This window comes from Halyomorpha halys, unplaced genomic scaffold, assembly GCF_000696795.3.
Source record: "Halyomorpha halys isolate HHAL.00 unplaced genomic scaffold, Hhal_1.1 Scaffold2548.1, whole genome shotgun sequence".
Lineage (NCBI taxonomy): Eukaryota > Metazoa > Arthropoda > Insecta > Hemiptera > Pentatomidae > Halyomorpha > Halyomorpha halys.
In genome coordinates, this window is record NW_027106405.1 from 1387 (window position 1) to 19082 (window position 17696).

General features: G+C 29.9%; 3 protein-coding genes across 3 annotated transcripts in view; 2 read left to right on the forward strand and 1 right to left on the reverse strand.

Moving 5' to 3' along the window:
- Positions 1-267: 267 nt before the first annotated feature.
- On the reverse strand, positions 268-10680 carry LOC136795133 (ribosomal protein S6 kinase beta-1-like). The gene is made up of 6 exons (XM_067044747.1): positions 10561-10680; positions 4765-4805; positions 2752-3010; positions 2517-2650; positions 2374-2436; positions 268-1266 (listed from the first exon to the last, which is right to left on the reverse strand). The coding sequence occupies exons 1-6, from the start codon at positions 10648-10650 to the stop codon at positions 1134-1136; spliced, it is 720 nt and encodes a 239-aa protein (XP_066900848.1). The 5' UTR covers positions 10651-10680; the 3' UTR covers positions 268-1133.
- Positions 10681-10975: 295 nt separating this feature from the next.
- Positions 10976-15674, forward strand: LOC106691623 (RPA-interacting protein alpha). Its single transcript, XM_014437451.3, has 4 exons — positions 10976-11102; positions 11177-11313; positions 13309-13361; positions 15281-15674. The coding sequence occupies exons 1-4, from the start codon at positions 10995-10997 to the stop codon at positions 15601-15603; spliced, it is 621 nt and encodes a 206-aa protein (XP_014292937.2). The 5' UTR covers positions 10976-10994; the 3' UTR covers positions 15604-15674.
- A 1370-nt stretch (positions 15675-17044) lies between these two features.
- The window catches only part of LOC106691620 (uncharacterized), a 4510-nt gene continuing 3858 nt past the window's right edge, over positions 17045-17696 (forward strand). The window contains exon 1 of the mRNA XM_067044746.1: positions 17045-17102. Within this exon, the coding sequence (XP_066900847.1) occupies positions 17045-17102 (58 nt within the window). The remainder of the gene's footprint in view (positions 17103-17696) is intronic.

Consider the following 17696-nt stretch of genomic DNA (forward strand, 5'->3'; position numbering starts at 1 on the left):
ATTAATACAGAATATAGAAAGAGATAAGCACATAAAAAAAAAGTTATATATTTCTTTTCTATATTTATTTATTGACATTTATAACTGTATTTACACACAAATACATCTAGTAAATTTTATTATAGGAAGGTAGTCCAGGTGGCAGTCAATAAAGGTATCAAAATAGTAAAAGAAAACTTAATTGGGTTAATAATACCCAATTAAGTTTTCTTTTACTATTTTGATACCTTTATTGACCACCGTCCGGACTATCATCCAACAATCTACTTTATACAGTCAACCATCTTCTTCCAACAGTAAATTTTATGCTAGATTATAATACAGTTTTATGAATTAGAAGGTTTCAAGGCCATCTTCTTTCCAGCCCCTTGTAGGATAGCCAGGAATGGAAGAGGAAGCAAAGCTAGAAACTAGTGGGTTTGGATGTTCATGGAATTTATAATGGAAGGATTGATATTTGGTTCAGACTAGATCAGTTACATATCGAATACTAAGATCTTTATGGATGTTTTTATTTGAGAGTAAGGAGCATTGAGGATTTTATGGAAAATATTAAATTGTAAGGATTGGATATGAGACAAATTCAAATGTTTAGAGGAGCCCCAAAACTCAACTCTGTCTATCCGTATAGGTCTTATTCTAGTCATGTAGATCAGTCTTTAGTAATGAATTGAAAGTTTAGGTTGTTTGTCTAGTAAATGTTATAATAGTCGGAATCGACAAGCAGTTTCCTGTCTACAGTCTAGTGTGAGGATTCCAAGTAAGTTGTTTGTCAAGATGTAGTCCGAGGTAGTGGATCTGATCAACAGAGGTAAGAGTAATATTATTATAGGATACTATAGAGCAGAAGGTAGGGTTATGACAAAGGGTAAAGGTGATTTGATGGGATTAATTTTAATCCTCCAATTTCGACACCATTCTTCTAGGATTGTGATAAGGGACTAGAGAGTATGGGATACAATTAAAGGGTTATTATTAACTGCGAGCACACATTTGTTATCGGCGTATATGGTGAGGATAGTATTAGGATTGTTTGAGGTGTCAGCTGTATAGACCGTGTAAAAGATAAGACCGAGGATACTACCTTGAGGAAAACTAGTAGACAGAAAAAAAATATATAGATATAAAATTGCTTACATGTATTCAATAGTTCCACAGAATGTATGGGTCATTATTCCTTCAACGACGTGCTCCTTACACAAACCAAAATCAGTCAATTTGACATGTCCTTGAGCGTCGAGTAAAATATTTTCAGGCTTTAGATCTCTATAAAATAAAAATTAAATATTTAACTTAAAATAGCTAGAAATATAAGTAAAACATATTTTAACATTTAGAAATATTAGTACAGGTGCAGGAAATTAGTACGGCAAGTAGACATTTTTGCCAACCCCTGATGGCTGTCTAGAGGTTACAACCTAATACAAACCAGAGAGGAAGAGTCAAGATTTATATAACTCAATGAAAAAATAATTATATTCTGGGACAAAAGTTCCCTAAGAATAAATACAGGATTACATATTAGGATTAATAGTCTTGCAAACATTTAGAAAGTTTCAGTATGCAGTTATAATTACATTAAAACATTAGGTTCAAGTACTTTTTTTTTTTTAATAATCAATATATGGGCTATATACATTGTTCACATTGATGCGGAGGTATGGTTATGTAGCACATGAAGGAGTAGGTGTTATTTAAAGGAGAAAATGGATAAGGATTAGTGAATGGAAATGGGAAGAGAATTCCAAAAGGAGGTGGTTCTATAGGAGGGGATATATAAATCAATCGGTTGGAATCTGGTGTTTAATGAAAGGATAGATGAGCATATTCTGAGGAAATCAAGGGTATAGGTAGGTTTTTTGAATTTTAAGACTTGGAATAGGAAAACACCAAGGAGGTACTGCTTTCGGGAGGTTGGATAGAGCCACTTCAACTCTGTATACCAACAGGAGACATGAGAGCGCCTGGGAAACCCAAAGATAAATCTTACAAAGCACCTCATGAGTCTCTTCAGCCTCAACTCTAGTCCTGCAGATAGCCCTCTGTAGACCAAGGAACTGTACTAGAAATGGGTAAAAGCGAGATGATACTAGGAGATGACGAGTATTCTGAGGAATGGAGTCATGGATTACTAATAGTAGATAAATAAAATATGATTTATAAAATATGAGTACCTCTGCTAATAATCCATACTTTCTTTTTTTTTTTTGTTAGTTATGAGGTTGGAACAAACTTTTGATTTTTTTGAACAAGGTCAAATTATTATTGAGAGGAAAGTAGTTAAGTTTTTAGTTATTAGCCAATTACAAAGGTTCATTATTGAAAACACTTAAAATAAAAAAAATCATTTTATGTTCAAATGATTCTCCTCACCTGTAAATAATTCCTTGCCGATGCAAATGTTCCAAAGCTAGTATTATTTCTGACAAGTAAAAGCTAAAATCCAAATAAATAAAATGAGAAAGAGTAATTAGGGAAAAATACTACAGGGTTTTATAAATTTGAAAACAACAAACCAAGCAGTATCCTCTAAGAATATTCCCTCTCTTTCTAAATGCATGAATAATTCTCCGCCGCTCAAAAATTCTAAAATGAGGTATAATTTTCCATCTGTTTGAAAAGCATACATGAGGTCTACGATGAACGGATGCTGTAAGAAACAATGTAGAAAAGTATAGATAATATAGAATTTTATTATAAAATTGATATAATATAAACATAAAATTATATAACAAAATTGTATAAATGTACCTTAACAGCTTCTAAAATATTGCGTTCTGCTTTAGTGTGAGCAGTATCCTTTTGATTTCTGACGATTGAAGCCTTTCTCAGGACTTTCATGGCAAAAATGGTACCAGAATCTTTTCCAGTAATTTTTTTAACTTGGAAAACTTTACCATAGCCTCCTTTACCTAATACTTTTGTCAACTCGAAATCCTTTGGACCTGCTTTTTCTTTACCAGAATTGACATTTTGTTCAGATAACTGAACAGTTTCAACATCTTCTGATCTAAAAAGAAAAAAGTAAATATTACTAAAAGGGCTATGAGGAAAAATATGTGTTTGGAAAACTTAAATGGATGTTTTTAAAGTTTAGATAAGACTAAGGGAATGTAATAGAATCTTAAAGGGTGTACATTTGACTAGAGAATGGTTTGAGAATCACATAGCTCTTAGAAAATTATTGTTGATAGTTCTTTAATTATGGTTTAGAGAGAGTAATATTGGTATCACTGGCATTTGAGTTATATTAATATTTATTTATTTATGCGTAAATGAAACTAACCCAACTTTTTTAAGAATTAACAATGTCTGGATTTGAGTTAGTAAATAGACTTTTATTTTATACAAACATATCTGGCACCATTAAACTCACAAGTAAACTACTTTCTAATTTTAAGTTTAATATCAATATGTTAAATTACTAGAATCAGACGATAGACATGTTCCATGTTATACAGTTAGACAGTGATGGAGAGAAAATATTCAGTTATATACAAACAATGCTGTTAAAAATATTATCAACCCATTCCTTCCAAGAGATACATTTATACATAATAATTTTTTTTATTTTAAGATATATTCTCATTTCTTGTTGGAATTAATTTCGAGTGTTTATAATTAGTATACAAAATTTCGAAGATAGTTCAATGACTTTTCTTTTTTACCCTCCAAGATATACGCCAAGACCAAAATGCCCCTGTGCTCAAATTTAGCATTTTTTTTAGTTGGTTATTTTTATCCACAGTTTTTTTATTTTCAGTCATTGAATTGTGGGAGTGGGTAGCTCAGTGGTAAAGCACTGTACTATTAACTCCAAAGACCCCAGTTCAATTCGGCCAGTGGGTTCGGTAGCCCTCCGGGGTTCACCAGGCCTCATAAAGTGGGTAAACTTAATTAGATAAAAAATCTGGCAGTCGAGTGTGATTCTGACCAAATCACCTCCTTGCATAAACATTGGTCTAGTAATAGTACTTCCTTACAAAGTATTGCATCCCTGACTCTTGATGGGTTGTAGAGGTACAGATTTAATATATATTTTTTTATTCTTTGAATCTGATAAAAACTATTTCCATGCAGCCATATCTTTTTACATTTGTACTCTTAACTCCCAAGGTTGTCCAGATGCAAATATAAATATTATTACAAAAAATAAGTGTTTATTGTTGACCATAAGTTCAAGTTTTACTTATTTGTGTATCATTACTGAACGTACCCTTGACTATCTTCTAAAAAAAACTAGTTTCCGATGAGAAATAATTTTCAAATTTGCCAAATGAATAATTTTGACATCAGTAGAAATAAAACATGTATAAAAAATTATATTATATCTATCCTTGGGCAGAAATGGGTTAATTTTTCTTATATAATGTAATTTATCTCAGAGGAATATACTTCATCAAAGTTCATTCCTTTTTTTTTTTTTAACCCATTACAGGGCAATTGTTTGTTTTGGTAAGTCTAGGAGTGTAGTTATTTTTGTTAGTAACTTAACTTTTCTCTTTTATTAAGAATTTTTATTTTTATCTATTTATTTTATATTATTACTTTCTTTTTAAATTATAACTTTGTATAAAGTTATGGGTGTCTTTTGTATGAGACTATACTGCCTATAATCAACTGTTAAAAAAAAAAAATGTAACTGTTATATCAACCATGTAAGACCAACCAGGCCGATCTGGTATTAAATAAATAAAGTAAAAAATATCAAAGTTCATAATACAGTTCCATAAGAATGAATATATAAAATAACATTATACTTACTCAAGAATATCATTCAAGTTAGGCTCCTGGTCGTAATCACCCTGAAAAAAAGTTTTCAATTTAAGTTTTTTAATTGCTATTTAAAAATATAAATTCATGTCAGTTAAAGTATAACCACTCAGTTTTGTATTATGTTGTTAAGATGGCATAAGCTGAAGATGTAAAGGCCAAGTTTATTTCACTCACTGGGTTGGAAAGTTATCCCATAATAATTCTTTTAATTACTAATAATTATCAGGCAAATTTAGGGTAATGAGAAAGAATGAAAAGAAGATCCTAAAAAGCTTATTCCATAAAGAGGATAGGAGAGAAACGGTAGATTTTTCATTTATGACCTTACACTATTGGATACAGTCAGGACAAAATATCACTGCTTTGTTTTGGTAGTAGCATATAAAACATATCGGTCAAAAAAAGTTTTGATTTTTTTTCTGTATTAAATGTGGCCTATTATGCCTATTGTGTGCAATCCACATTACAACGCTGAAGTGTTAGAAACACCATGATATTATAACCAGCTTATTAAAGCTTGAAATTTGTAAATTTTATCAATCTTAATATGCTTGAGGGATTGATCAATTACAACTGCTTGGAGTCCACAACGTAATCAACACCAAACAGCGCAAATCTCAGTCCTGCAAATTGACAACACCAACAAATAATGTGGTATGTCGTTTCATCCTCAGCATTATAGAATCTGCATAAGGATGATCCTGTAATTTTCTAGAAAGAACTTGAGTCCCACTGAAGCAGTATATGACTTCGGCCCCTACAGGATTCGTCTAGAAACAGTTTAGATTGATGCTGTCTTTTATTTAGCCAGTAAAGTTTGGCTTTATATTACTTTTTATGTAGTTTAGGCTTGTGCAACATACAGAATCTGGGGTAACAGGTATGGTCTCAGAGCCACTCTGTGCTAATCAATCAGAATGCATGTAACCAAGAAAAGTTTTTATTTAATTATGGATTGGATGCATTTCAAAGATAGTATTATCATAGACCGGAACTAATCTAGTATGGTTGTAAAAAATTAACGCCAGTCTACAGCGACACAACCTATGTATCTATCTATTTATCCGTGACGCTACAGCCTAATTTGGACCTTGGCCTCCTCAATGAACCTTCGCCATGTAGCTCGGTCTTGTGCGGTCGTTCTCCAATTGACACGACCTATGGAATTCCACTAACACAAAATTAAAAAAAAAAATCATCAGATTTACCATTATCAAAGCAAAGCAACAGTGTGTTTCAGTTGATAAGATGACTAACCACATAAAATAAAACTCTTCATTTTGAGTATTCATTCTACAATAATATATGATTGAATAAATTATTTAATGCAGAATATTAATTTTAGTAACATGTGGAGAATATGAATGGTGATGGAGTCAGGGAAGAACAAAACAAGTAAAATTTATTTTATTAGTGACAATGTTTCAGCAAAATTTCATACATCAGGGCCAAGCACAAAAAACAAAATAACCACAATGAATGAATGTAAAAGCAGATATATCATGTATCTATATTTATTATTTTCTTGTTATTCTGTTTTTCCTTGTATTCCCTATGGTTGTTATTTTGTACTCAGACCTCATAAAGGTCTGAAATTCTGGCTGAAAAATTGTCGCTAATAAAATATGTTCTGCTATTGTTCTCCACTGAATGTTCCTCCATCCATCTTCTTTTCATTTGATATCCACGGTTAATAACCAATGGATCATAGTAACTTGATATTTTTTTTATACTGCTGCCTTTTGCAAAAAGAAGAAAAGGTTAGAATATTCCGATGAGAATTATAATAAACACAATTTTTCTGAAAGCTGATGAAATCGGAGTTTGATATTCTGGCAACTGAAGGGCTCATATTATCTCTTAAAAATCATGCAGTTATTTTATTCTGAGGAGTGGACACAAAAAAGCACTATTACAATAATATGATAATGGTTTATTTTTTCATATCATACGCAGCACTTCTACAATGGAAAGTTTAAATTTTATATTATAAATCTTTAAAGATTTGTATTTTCTAAAGGTTTTACTTTTAAAAAAATTAAAATAAACCCCACATTCTTTTTTTTAAAAAAAACAAAAAACATATTTGTAACCAAAATTTTGGAGTTATACGTTTTCAGGGCTCTCTACAAATTAAAAAACGAAAAAATTCAAAAATAAAAAATAATACAAATTGCACACCCATTTTTTAATAAAATAACATTAATTAAAAATTGTTATAGCTCCCTATGTCAAATCTCTACAATTTTATTTCATTATTAACAAATTTAATGACAAGCTATGCAGATTTGTGATACAGAAAAATTTAGTTGTGCAAGATAATATATACAAATTTTTAATTAATGTTATTTTAAAATAATGCGTATTCAATCAATTTGTGGTCCACCAAAAAAAAACATAAACAAACATTATTTATTCAACCTGAGTTAATGGTCTTCATTAGGGCTATAGAACAAAAAAAGATAACCATCATTTAAAGAAACATAAATTGAAGTTTAAAATTTTTTAAACCTCTTGATGTACTGAAGTTTAAAATTTTCAATAACAGGCTATATCAACAAAGTCATTTCATTCATAATTATATTTTTCTATCAATCAACTTGAAATATGTAACACACTAGCTTCTTTTTATTTCAATTTTATTAAACTGTGATAATAAAGGGGCTTGTAAGTATAATTTTCTTAAAGATGAATTGATATAAAAAATAATAGCCTATAATTGAAAATTTAAAACTTGTTTACATTAAATTAAAGTTTCCCTGAAAATAATCTTAGGGCTGAAACGGAGAAAAATAAAGAAAGTTAGGAGAGGATATAAAGAAGTTGTGTTTTAAAACTTTAATAAATTTTTCTTATCTTTATTTTTTAAAAAAAATTATAAATAAAAAGATTTTAAGTAATAATGCATGTAAAAAAAAAATGTGTGTGCAATGAGTTCAATTTTTTTAAATTGGTAGAGAGCCTGAAGACGGAGGAGTACTCTGAAATGTTGGTTGATAATAAAAGTCTCTTTAACAATGGGAAAAAGTATCAAAAGAATTATTAACAAATTCATACAAAAAGTTTTAAGTTTAAGTTTAGAAATTATTTCTTTATTTATTAATTTTAGGTGGCTAAAAATTTATATATACAACAGAAAACCAATTATCTGAAACTGAACCCAAGTTTACTTAGATAAGATATTCAATCCATATAAGATATACTTGGAAAATGCCTTTACACGTCTATAACAAACCAGTCTGCTGATTTGATTAGTGAGATAACAAATATCTTGGTTTGGACCCTTATCTCTCTTCACGACCACATTGACCTCTCATGCTCTCAGTGTAATGAAAAGAGAATGATCAGTACCAGGTGCAAAAAAAAAAAAAAAAAAATCCAATAACTGAAGATAATGATAAAATAAAAAAATATATTTATTTCTAAATAAATAAGTAATACAATTTGAAATTCATAGAATTAACTGTTTCATTAAAAAATAAAAATGCAGCTTTACGTATTAAAATATAAAATTTCAGTGTGCAAAACATCATGAATTCTGTAGACCAGAGTTTAGCAAAAGCAGATTTTATTTTTTTTCCAAATACAAAATAATTTTAGTGTTTTTAATAAAAAGAATTAAAATTAAAAACAACTGTATTTAGGAAGAAAAGTATTTTAAACACAAAATCATGAATTTCGAAATAAATCTATTATAAATAGGAAATAAGTATTTTCTATTTAAAATAGTTTTCTCCATGCATCTGAAATATTCCCAAGTAATGTTCCCATGTTACCCAAGAACACAAAGATGCACAATACAAAATATTTTGTATTTTGCGCCCTAAAATACTATATGAATGAAATGTATTTTGAAATACCCCAAACTGCTTTAGATTTACAAATAATTCAAAGTTTTTATGTTTTGTTTTTTATTTAAATTATGTAATAGATATGCATTATACCTTAAATTAATTTTTTTTTTTTAAATCGGTATCCTATCAAATCTACATAGCATTTATGAACTAACTTATTTGTCTGTTGAAATGCAAGCAAGACAATAAATAAAACATGATGAAATGGATGTTTTATTCACCCTGCCTAATGTCAGACAAACATTCTGACAATAAATAGTCAACCCTTTTCTGCACAACCTTTTAAGCATTATGGTAACAAACATGGACTTTAAAAAGAGATTTTAAGTATGGCTAAGAAAAAAATAACTGTCTGGAATATAACAAATCGGAACTTGATTGTCTACTTTGTCCAAAATAAATTACTACAATAAACATGTGTTTCTGAGGAAAATAGAAAAGAATTTTTGTAAATATGGCAGAAACCACAAGTATATCTAATTATCAAAATTAGATAATACAAAATAAAATAATAACTAAGTATGAACCCATTCATAAAATTCTGAAATACCTAGTCAGATTTTCTTAAAACTTTATCGGGGAAATGATCCATTTAGGAATTCAGAAGTGAAAATTTCTGAGTTCTTTGCACATGAGATTAAATTCCAGGGTCGATTGTAGTATTATTCACATAAAAGAACGTTCAGTGTTCTGCAGTAGTAATTCATAGGACAAACGACAAATATTAAACTACAATTATATATAAATTTAACTATAAATGTTTCAGATCAGATAAACTCAACACTTTAGATATCACAATGCATTTTTTAATTACTAAAACAAAAAATACCAACCAAATGCATGATTCTAATATATATTTATATAAGTTGTTTCACTAAAAAATAAAACAACATTATTAAATGAATTTTTATTCATGATGACTGCTCATATCCTAAAATAAAAATAATACCCTCAACTGTGAATCGTCATATGGAAACACGACTATTCACATAAAATGGTATTCACTCAAAAATATATAAGTATTTTAAAATTTCAATACAACTTAAAAAAAAACAAAACTGAAATTTAAAACATTTATGATCACCACACACAAATTTTCAAGAATAATGAACAATTAATTTTTTTTTGTTTTAATTTTTATTATTTTCATTTAATTTTTGTGTTTTAATGAACTCATTACCTAATAGAGGATTTTTGTCTTATTTTGTAGAACATAAAAAAATAACGTATGTAAATGGACATACTGTTTCATGAATCAATAAATATAACACATTTTAAACATGTGTCTGTCGACTACATAGTTTTTAGAACATTAGCTGTTTTAAATTGTTAGCTTGCATAGAGATGATCCATTTGATCCAAAATTATCAAGCTTTACGTAAATTGAAACTGTTTTATATATACTGAACAGCATTGTCCAAAATGTATTGAGCATACCATACACAAAGGAGCATACCATACACAAAGAAACACTTAGTATACACTAAATTAACTCATAACATCTCAAATTGTGTTATTCCAGAAGAGAGAAACTCACACCTTGAAAATTTGAACTTATTGTGTTTCACTTCCACACAACCAATGTTCTTGAGAAAAATCATGAATTAATTAAAAAAAAAAAAATAAATAAATTTGACAAATATACCATGTTAAGTTTTAAAAAATGATAAATAAGTCTTAAAAACATTTGAACTTTAACAGCAACGATATATTTCAAAAGAAAGCTAAACAATGGTTTAGTACAAGTCCATTCCTGAAAACAAATCTTGAGGTAAAAACAAAACATCTGTCCATTACTGAAGTTCACTTATATAAGATTGTGAACCATAAAACTTAATCAATAACAAATGCTACTATTATTATGTAAGAATATAACACGATTTATAAAAATCCATGCATTTAAAATAGTTAACATATTCGAAATAAACACCTCTTCAACTTCAATTGTATCATCATCTGAGTCTTGGGAATGAAGTTTATCTTCATCATGAAGTTCAATATCAAAAATTCCAGCCATCATGGTAGAATAAAGACAGAATAAGAGTAAGACTTAAACATTCGCACTAAGTTCTAAAAGAACGAAATTCTCCTAACAAACTAACGAACTGTTGAAACTTTCTAAACCAGAACGACTTAGAAGGATAACATAACCTTTCTGCAACTACCTGAAAATAACAGTTTAAGCAACACAACAAAACAAAATATTTTACTAATTTTCTTTTTAAAAAATGTACCCTTAAAAAAACTAGAAGAAACGTATAATTTATTTAAAATTATATTATTTCTTTAAATACTCTTTCCATTTGAAAAATGAATATATGTTTAATACAAAATATCGGATTTAGTGGTCCTTCATTTGGTGAAATGGCGGGTATTCTCGTAAGTCCTAAGTTAGATGACAGGATAAGAAAAAGAAGTGCTTTATATAAAAAACGGGGTGAATCCCCTAAATTTCGTGATATTTTGAGAGAAGTAAGTATCCTTTTACTGTTGAGAACTTTAATTTCTCCCTGAATTGAAGTTTCATCCCAAAATTTAATTTTCAGCGATGTCACGCAAGAATTAGGGCTAGTAGGTGTGCTCTTTTAGATAAATTTAGAAATTTGGATGAGATTAAATCTACCTTAAGTGGAATCCTAAAAGAAGAAGTCGAATCACTCACCAGTAGCACTTTCAACAACAGGTAAGATTCTGTTATCAGAACCTATCCCTTTGAGGATGATCCCATTTTAATGTTTTATATTTTATATACCTTGATTACTTGTTTTTCCTATAGTATTGTGTTGAATTAATTATTAGGTTGACAGTATGCTGATAATTTCAATTAGGTATCAAGGTACTGTTTGAAGTTTTAGTTTAATATTTCAATGAGTTATCAATTTCATTCACTGAAGTTTCACTTCAACATTTCAAATATTTAGAATACACTTATCCTCCTTAACAGATCTGGAGAAGTATGCAAAGGTAATGTGACCACTGTTATAGAATAAATGCTTGGTAACTGAATCGTGAGCGTTCATGTTTCATGTTCTCTACAAAATCGTTTAATCTAAATGTTCCTCTAATCAAATTCATATTTTAGCATTTTAATAATTGAAGGAATCATTTTTAATTCTACTGATACTTTATTTTAGTTAGTGTATATAAAACATTCAGAGTGAATATAGCACAACTTGTTAGTGTTGATTTGAACTTTTTTGGTTAGATTTAACTGAAATTAATGAGCAATCATCAAGTATTAGGCTAGAATAGTGTAAACATCAGTTAACATATGGGGCCTATTATGAAACAAAAAAAATATTGGTCAACTTGAATATTATAATGTAAACATCTACTGTATATCACAAAACAAATTAATAAAAGTGACTTATACCCATTGTACTTATCATGATAGAATTTATTTCACATTTGATGTTTCAACTTACACTATATAGAAATGTTAACTTCTGAACACCCTTTTTCTAAATTACAGTTGAGCCAGTGAGATCTCTGTATTATATAAAAACGATTTTAGTGATCACTTTAATATTTTATTTTACATACACTATCTTATAAAAAATAATACATTCTGATCTACAGAACACATATTAATTACACTCATACGATTTGAGCAACAAGAAGTATAATTAAATGAACGGTTATATAATTTGTAAAATTGGGATTGGCGTGCCTTTTGGCAGACAGGGGGTACATCTTGGTAATGTATTAAATATTATTTGAAAGAAATGTTTAAAGGCTAGTCATAATAAAAGACATAATTAAGGTTCTATTTTGTTTTTTAACTGTTTTATTTTAATTTAAAACAAAATATAACAATAGTATGTTTCATCATGTGAGCAACTATATCCTTTTGGGAGAAGGTAGTTGTCTGTATGATGTAGATTGTAGGAAGATAGTCAGGGTGGTCAATAAAGGTATGAAAATAGTAGAAGAAAACTATTTATTGTTAATCACTCGAGAAGGCAGTGAGAGATGCTGTGATACAGACCAATGGCAACATCTTTAATAGATCTGCACAGCTCCTTGCGTATGCGGATGATATAGATAGCATAGAACGTTCCTTCCAGGCTGTGTCAAACGCTTTCCTTGCTCTAGTGGGTCCTGCTAAAAGACTTGGCTTAGAAGTCAATGCGGAAAAAATAAAATATATGGTTACAGGAGAGGTGCCTAGGCCTGGAGAGAAGACCTGTGGGGAATACCTATTCGAGTAGACTAATATTTTTGTAAATCTTGGCTCATCGGTAACCCAAGGCAACACACCTGAACAAGAGATTCGGCATAGGATCTAAGTCTATAAAGGTAAAAATAAATTTTTAATATATAGATGGGAATATCTATATAGTTAAAAAAAAAATTGCCACCCGGACTATCTTCCTGCAATATAATCCTTTTGATTTTATTCTAATTTTCATATGCATAATACAACCTTACAAGATTTTTATTGTATACAAGTTTTCTTTTAATTATAATTCTATAAATTTTCAAGTATGCTGAATTTTTAATGCTTGGATAGTTTAATTTAGCATCCTGTGAGAATAGTACATTGCTATTTTAGTTAAACATGCCATTTGTGCAATATATTATTTTACCTATAATTATGCATTAATAATCTTAATATAATTAATGTAATAATAATAATATTTATGTTTTACTGACATTTGTTATGGACTTCTTTTAGGTTGCTTGACATTCCTGAAGAAGAACCTCAACCTTTGGATGAGCTAGAAGAAGGTATTATTTTTGATCATTTTGTTAATTAATTATTATAATTTGTTATTTAATTAATCAAAATGTTGATTAAATCCATATAACTGTTTCTGTGCCATGATTAATATCGTGTTTATGATCCAGTGAATCCTTACTATAGATTCATTTCCTTAATGGGTCCATTTGAAATTTAACCATGCTATGAAGTTACAGTTAATCTAGTGAGGTTAGAAATGTTATTTAAGGGTAGAAATGTAAGAGATAATCATCATCAGAGTATCTGAAATTTTGAAAATAATTTTGTTAGAGCTATGGTTGTAGATGATAAGTCTTTCTCCAAAATTTTGGAAATCTATGTCTCTATCTAAATAGATTTCATTGCCTTTATGCTCATGTACAATCCTGCCAAAAAAAATTTTTTATGACCAAAAAATAATCTGAATACTTTAATTATCTCTCCCTTATATTTTTTTATTTAAGTATATCAATTTACTTACTTATGTATTCTTTTATTTCACCCACTTCCAATATTTTATAGTTTATATATTATCTTTTCAACATGTTGAGACTGGTTTTTATTGTTTAGATAAAACTATCCAAGTAAAGTTTCAAAACATTTGTGACCTTTCTACAAACCTTTCTATCTTATTATCCTACATTGTCAGCATATTTTTAGTTGTTTTATATCTTTTTTAGTCCTGATGCCCCTCAAAATGGGGCGAAAAGGTCGAGAAATATTGTTATTACCTATTTTTTAGTTAACTATTATAAAAATCCTCTTTTTTTTTTTTTTTCCTTTTAAAGTATGTAATTCCCTATAAACTTGGTCTAGGATATACTAGTCATCCATATCTCTTCTTCTTCTTCTTTTACTGGTGCGACAGGCGCATGAAGCTGCCCTTGGCCTGCTCAATGGCTGCCAACCATCTTTCTCTATCTTCTGTAAGGGTAACTGGGATCCTCAGTTGTCGCAGATCCCGCCTCACAGCATACCTCCATCGGCTCTTCGGCCTATCACGCCGCCACACACCATCCGGAACGTAACTGTACAGTTTATGAGCCACTCTTTCCTCGCTCATCCTTATTACATGGCCAAGCCATTTAAGCCTCTGTATCCTTATGTATGAGGAGATGCTACATTCCTTATAGAGCCCAAAAAGTTCACCATTTTTCCTTCTTCGCCAATTACCATTCTCGCATACGGGCCCTAAGATTCTTCTCAAAATTACTCTTTCAAACCTGTCTAGCAGGTTAATGCTTTTATTGCTTAGGGTCCAAGTTTCTTCACCGTATGTGACGACTGGCTTTATCAACGTTTTGTACAGGGTGAACTTGGTGGTATGGCTAACAAGTTTGCTTTTGATTAGCCTTACAATGGAGAAATAAGCTCTATTTCCAGCTGCAATTCTGCTTTTAACTTCTTCTTCTTCATCCTGGTTCTCATTGATAATAGAGCCAAGGTAAGAAAAACTTCTTACCACTTCGAAATTATAGAGGCCCATTACAAGGTGACTCTGCCTCTGGTCCAGAGGCTTCTTACCCAACAGCATAATCTTGTTTTTTTTCCCCATTAATATGCAGGCCCATCCCTTATGCTTTGAAATCCATCGCTTTGAAAGCAGTCCTAATGCTCTGCAGGGATCTACGATGATGACGTCTGCATAGGCCAGAACTTGGGTCATCTTTGTGAATACTGTTCCTTCCTGATTTATTCCTGCTCTATTTATGATTACTTGTAGAGCGATATTAAACAGGAGAAGAGCTATTGGGTCACCCTGTCTTAGGCCATATTCCACTTCAAAAGGCTCTGATAATCCACAGGATTTTACTAGGCATCCATACCACTGGCTAAAGCAAAAACCTCAATAAAAATGTGATATTAAATTGGTAAAAAATGGAAATAAATAATTTTATAGAAATATATAATTTTATATTGATTTCAGATTACTGGCTTATTGAAGAGTATGATAGAATATTGGCCGAGGAAGAGGCAAATTTTAATTCCGAATGGGAAAATCAAGTTATTTGTCCCATTTGTGAAAAATCGGTTCTTGTCAATGGTAATAATTGTATTTCGTGTATTAAGTGCCAATCTCAGTTTCCTCCTGTAGACTCATTGCAAACTTTTAAATACTCTCTTGATATGGCGTTAAGAACTCACAACGAAGGCTGTCCTGATTCTGCTCAATTTGCACTATTGAAAGACAAAGAAGTTGGACTTTTCCTTATATGCGAATCTTGTATGTCATTTTCACAGGTTTTGTAAAATTTTAGTGTATTTAATGCTTTTGTACCTGTTTAAAATATTTAATAAAGTCTTTGTAAATTAATTACCAATTGATTTGTATATTTATATATATATGTATAATAATGATTTTATAATTGACATTTGAAAAATGTTCTATTAAAGCATACAATGTTAATAGTAGTTAATTTAAAAGAAAATAAAGCTCTTATCTTTCAGTATAATCTTTATAATAATTATATCCTATATAGTTAGTTATAATAATAATCTAAGACAATATAGAACACGTGACAAAATACTACTAAGCCAGAGATGGGCGAAAATTAGCTATTGTTGAAACTAATAGTTAAAATTGCCATGGATACAACCCTTAATCATGAATGAATCATAGATAAATAAATATCGTATCCATGGCAATTTCAGCTTTTAGATTCATAGTTGCCCAACTCTGTAATAAGCTCTAAAAATATGGTGAGCATATAACACAACTTCTATTTATCACCACCTTTGAGATTATATTAATCCATTTTCATTTGTAAACATAAAATTTTTTAGTATTCACGATGGATTACTATATATTTCATATTCATAAAAGGAAGGTGGTCCAGGTGCGGTCAAAGGAAAAACTCAAATTGCAATAAAACTGTTTAATGTGAACCAATGTTTCCCCCCACTTCGCAGGACTTTATCAGAGCTAGAAAAGATACAAACACTAAAATAACTCGACAAAGTAAGAAAATAAATAACATGAAATAAAATTAAACAAGGGCGTGGCATAATTATGATTTAAAATATGTGAACATTTAAAAAAAAAATTAATTAATAAAAAATAAGAAAATAGAAATGAGATGTACATTGAAACATTTTAACTAAATAAGAATTACAAAAGGTGTTACTTTGTTCATTTTTTCCTTTATTTTTATTCCTCTTTTTCTGTCTTTTAGTGTTTACCGTTATTTATATTTCTTTTTCATCTATTTTTTATTTATTATTTCCATTTTCATTAATTGTCTAATACCTTTTTGTAATTCGTATTTAATTTGATGTTTCACTGTACATGATATTTTTATTTTCTTTAATTTACTTAGTTCATTTTTATTTAAATTTTCAAATATTTTAAATCATAATTATGTCACACCTTTACTCAATTTTATTTCATGTTATCAATTTTCTTACTCTGTTATCTTATTTTAGTGTTTGTATCCTTTTTAGCCCTCCAACGTGGGGTGCAATGTTGGCTCACATTAAATAGTTTTATTACTATTTGAGTTCTTTCCTTGATCGCAACCGGACCAGGGTCAATCAATGATCTTCCAATATTTCATAGTTATTTAGGTGAAAGTAAAACCTAACTCAAAATATTCATGGAAACAGAATATCAGTTCAAATAAACAAAATTAAAAGTAATTAGTGTATGAGTGGGTAGCTGTGGCAGATGATTATTTTCTGTTACATTGTAGCCATGAGCCTGCTCTCTGGGTTCGGGAGCCACCCAGGTTACACCCAGCCTCATAAAGTGGGTACCCTTATTATTATTATTGTGGCACTGCCTACAAGAACCCCGGGCCTTCACCACAGCCAACCAATCTCTTGCTCTCTTCTCTCTCCATCTTTCAACATGTAACCGCTTTAGAACCTCTTCCGCGTCATCCATCCATCTGATCTGGGGATGTCCATCCTCTTTTCAGGTTTCTTACTAAAGCCACGATGTTGGGTTCTCCAAACAGTTCCATCAGCTATTCCTTCTCCAAATCCAATTCTCCAAGACTCCTCCCCATATCCTCAATACCTTTCTCTTTTCTTTTCAAGAGCCATGTTTCATACCCATTGATTACCACTGGCCTTATGATTGTTTTGTAAATGACCACATACATTATTTTAGAGAGCGATCTAAACTTCTTTTGGGCTGGTGGGCCTTACATGGTTAATGCAAGAGTTACATTTTTTTTTTTTAACAATTGACTATGGGGGGGGGGTATAGTCTCATATGAAAAACATCCCTAACTATATACAATGTTAGAAATAAAAAAAATTAAGATAAAATAAATAGATAAAAATAATAATTCTTAATAAGAGAGAAAAGTAAAGTTAAAAACAAAAATAAATTATGATTT

Coding starts and splice junctions, on each gene's coding strand:
- LOC136795133 (XM_067044747.1), bottom strand. CDS start 10,650: ATGATGGCTGGAATTTTTGATATTGAACTTCATGATGAAGATAAACTT. Junction 2,437..2,516: donor TTCTTAGAGGATACTGCTTG/GTTTGTTGTTTT, acceptor TTTGGATTTTAG/CTTTTACTTGTCAGAAATAA. Junction 1,267..2,373: donor CGGCAAGGAATTATTTACAG/GTGAGGAGAATC, acceptor TTTATTTTATAG/AGATCTAAAGCCTGAAAATA.
- LOC106691623 (XM_014437451.3), top strand. CDS start 10,995: ATGGCGGGTATTCTCGTAAGTCCTAAGTTAGATGACAGGATAAGAAAA. Junction 11,103..11,176: donor TTCGTGATATTTTGAGAGAA/GTAAGTATCCTT, acceptor TTTAATTTTCAG/CGATGTCACGCAAGAATTAG. Junction 13,362..15,280: donor TTTGGATGAGCTAGAAGAAG/GTATTATTTTTG, acceptor TATTGATTTCAG/ATTACTGGCTTATTGAAGAG.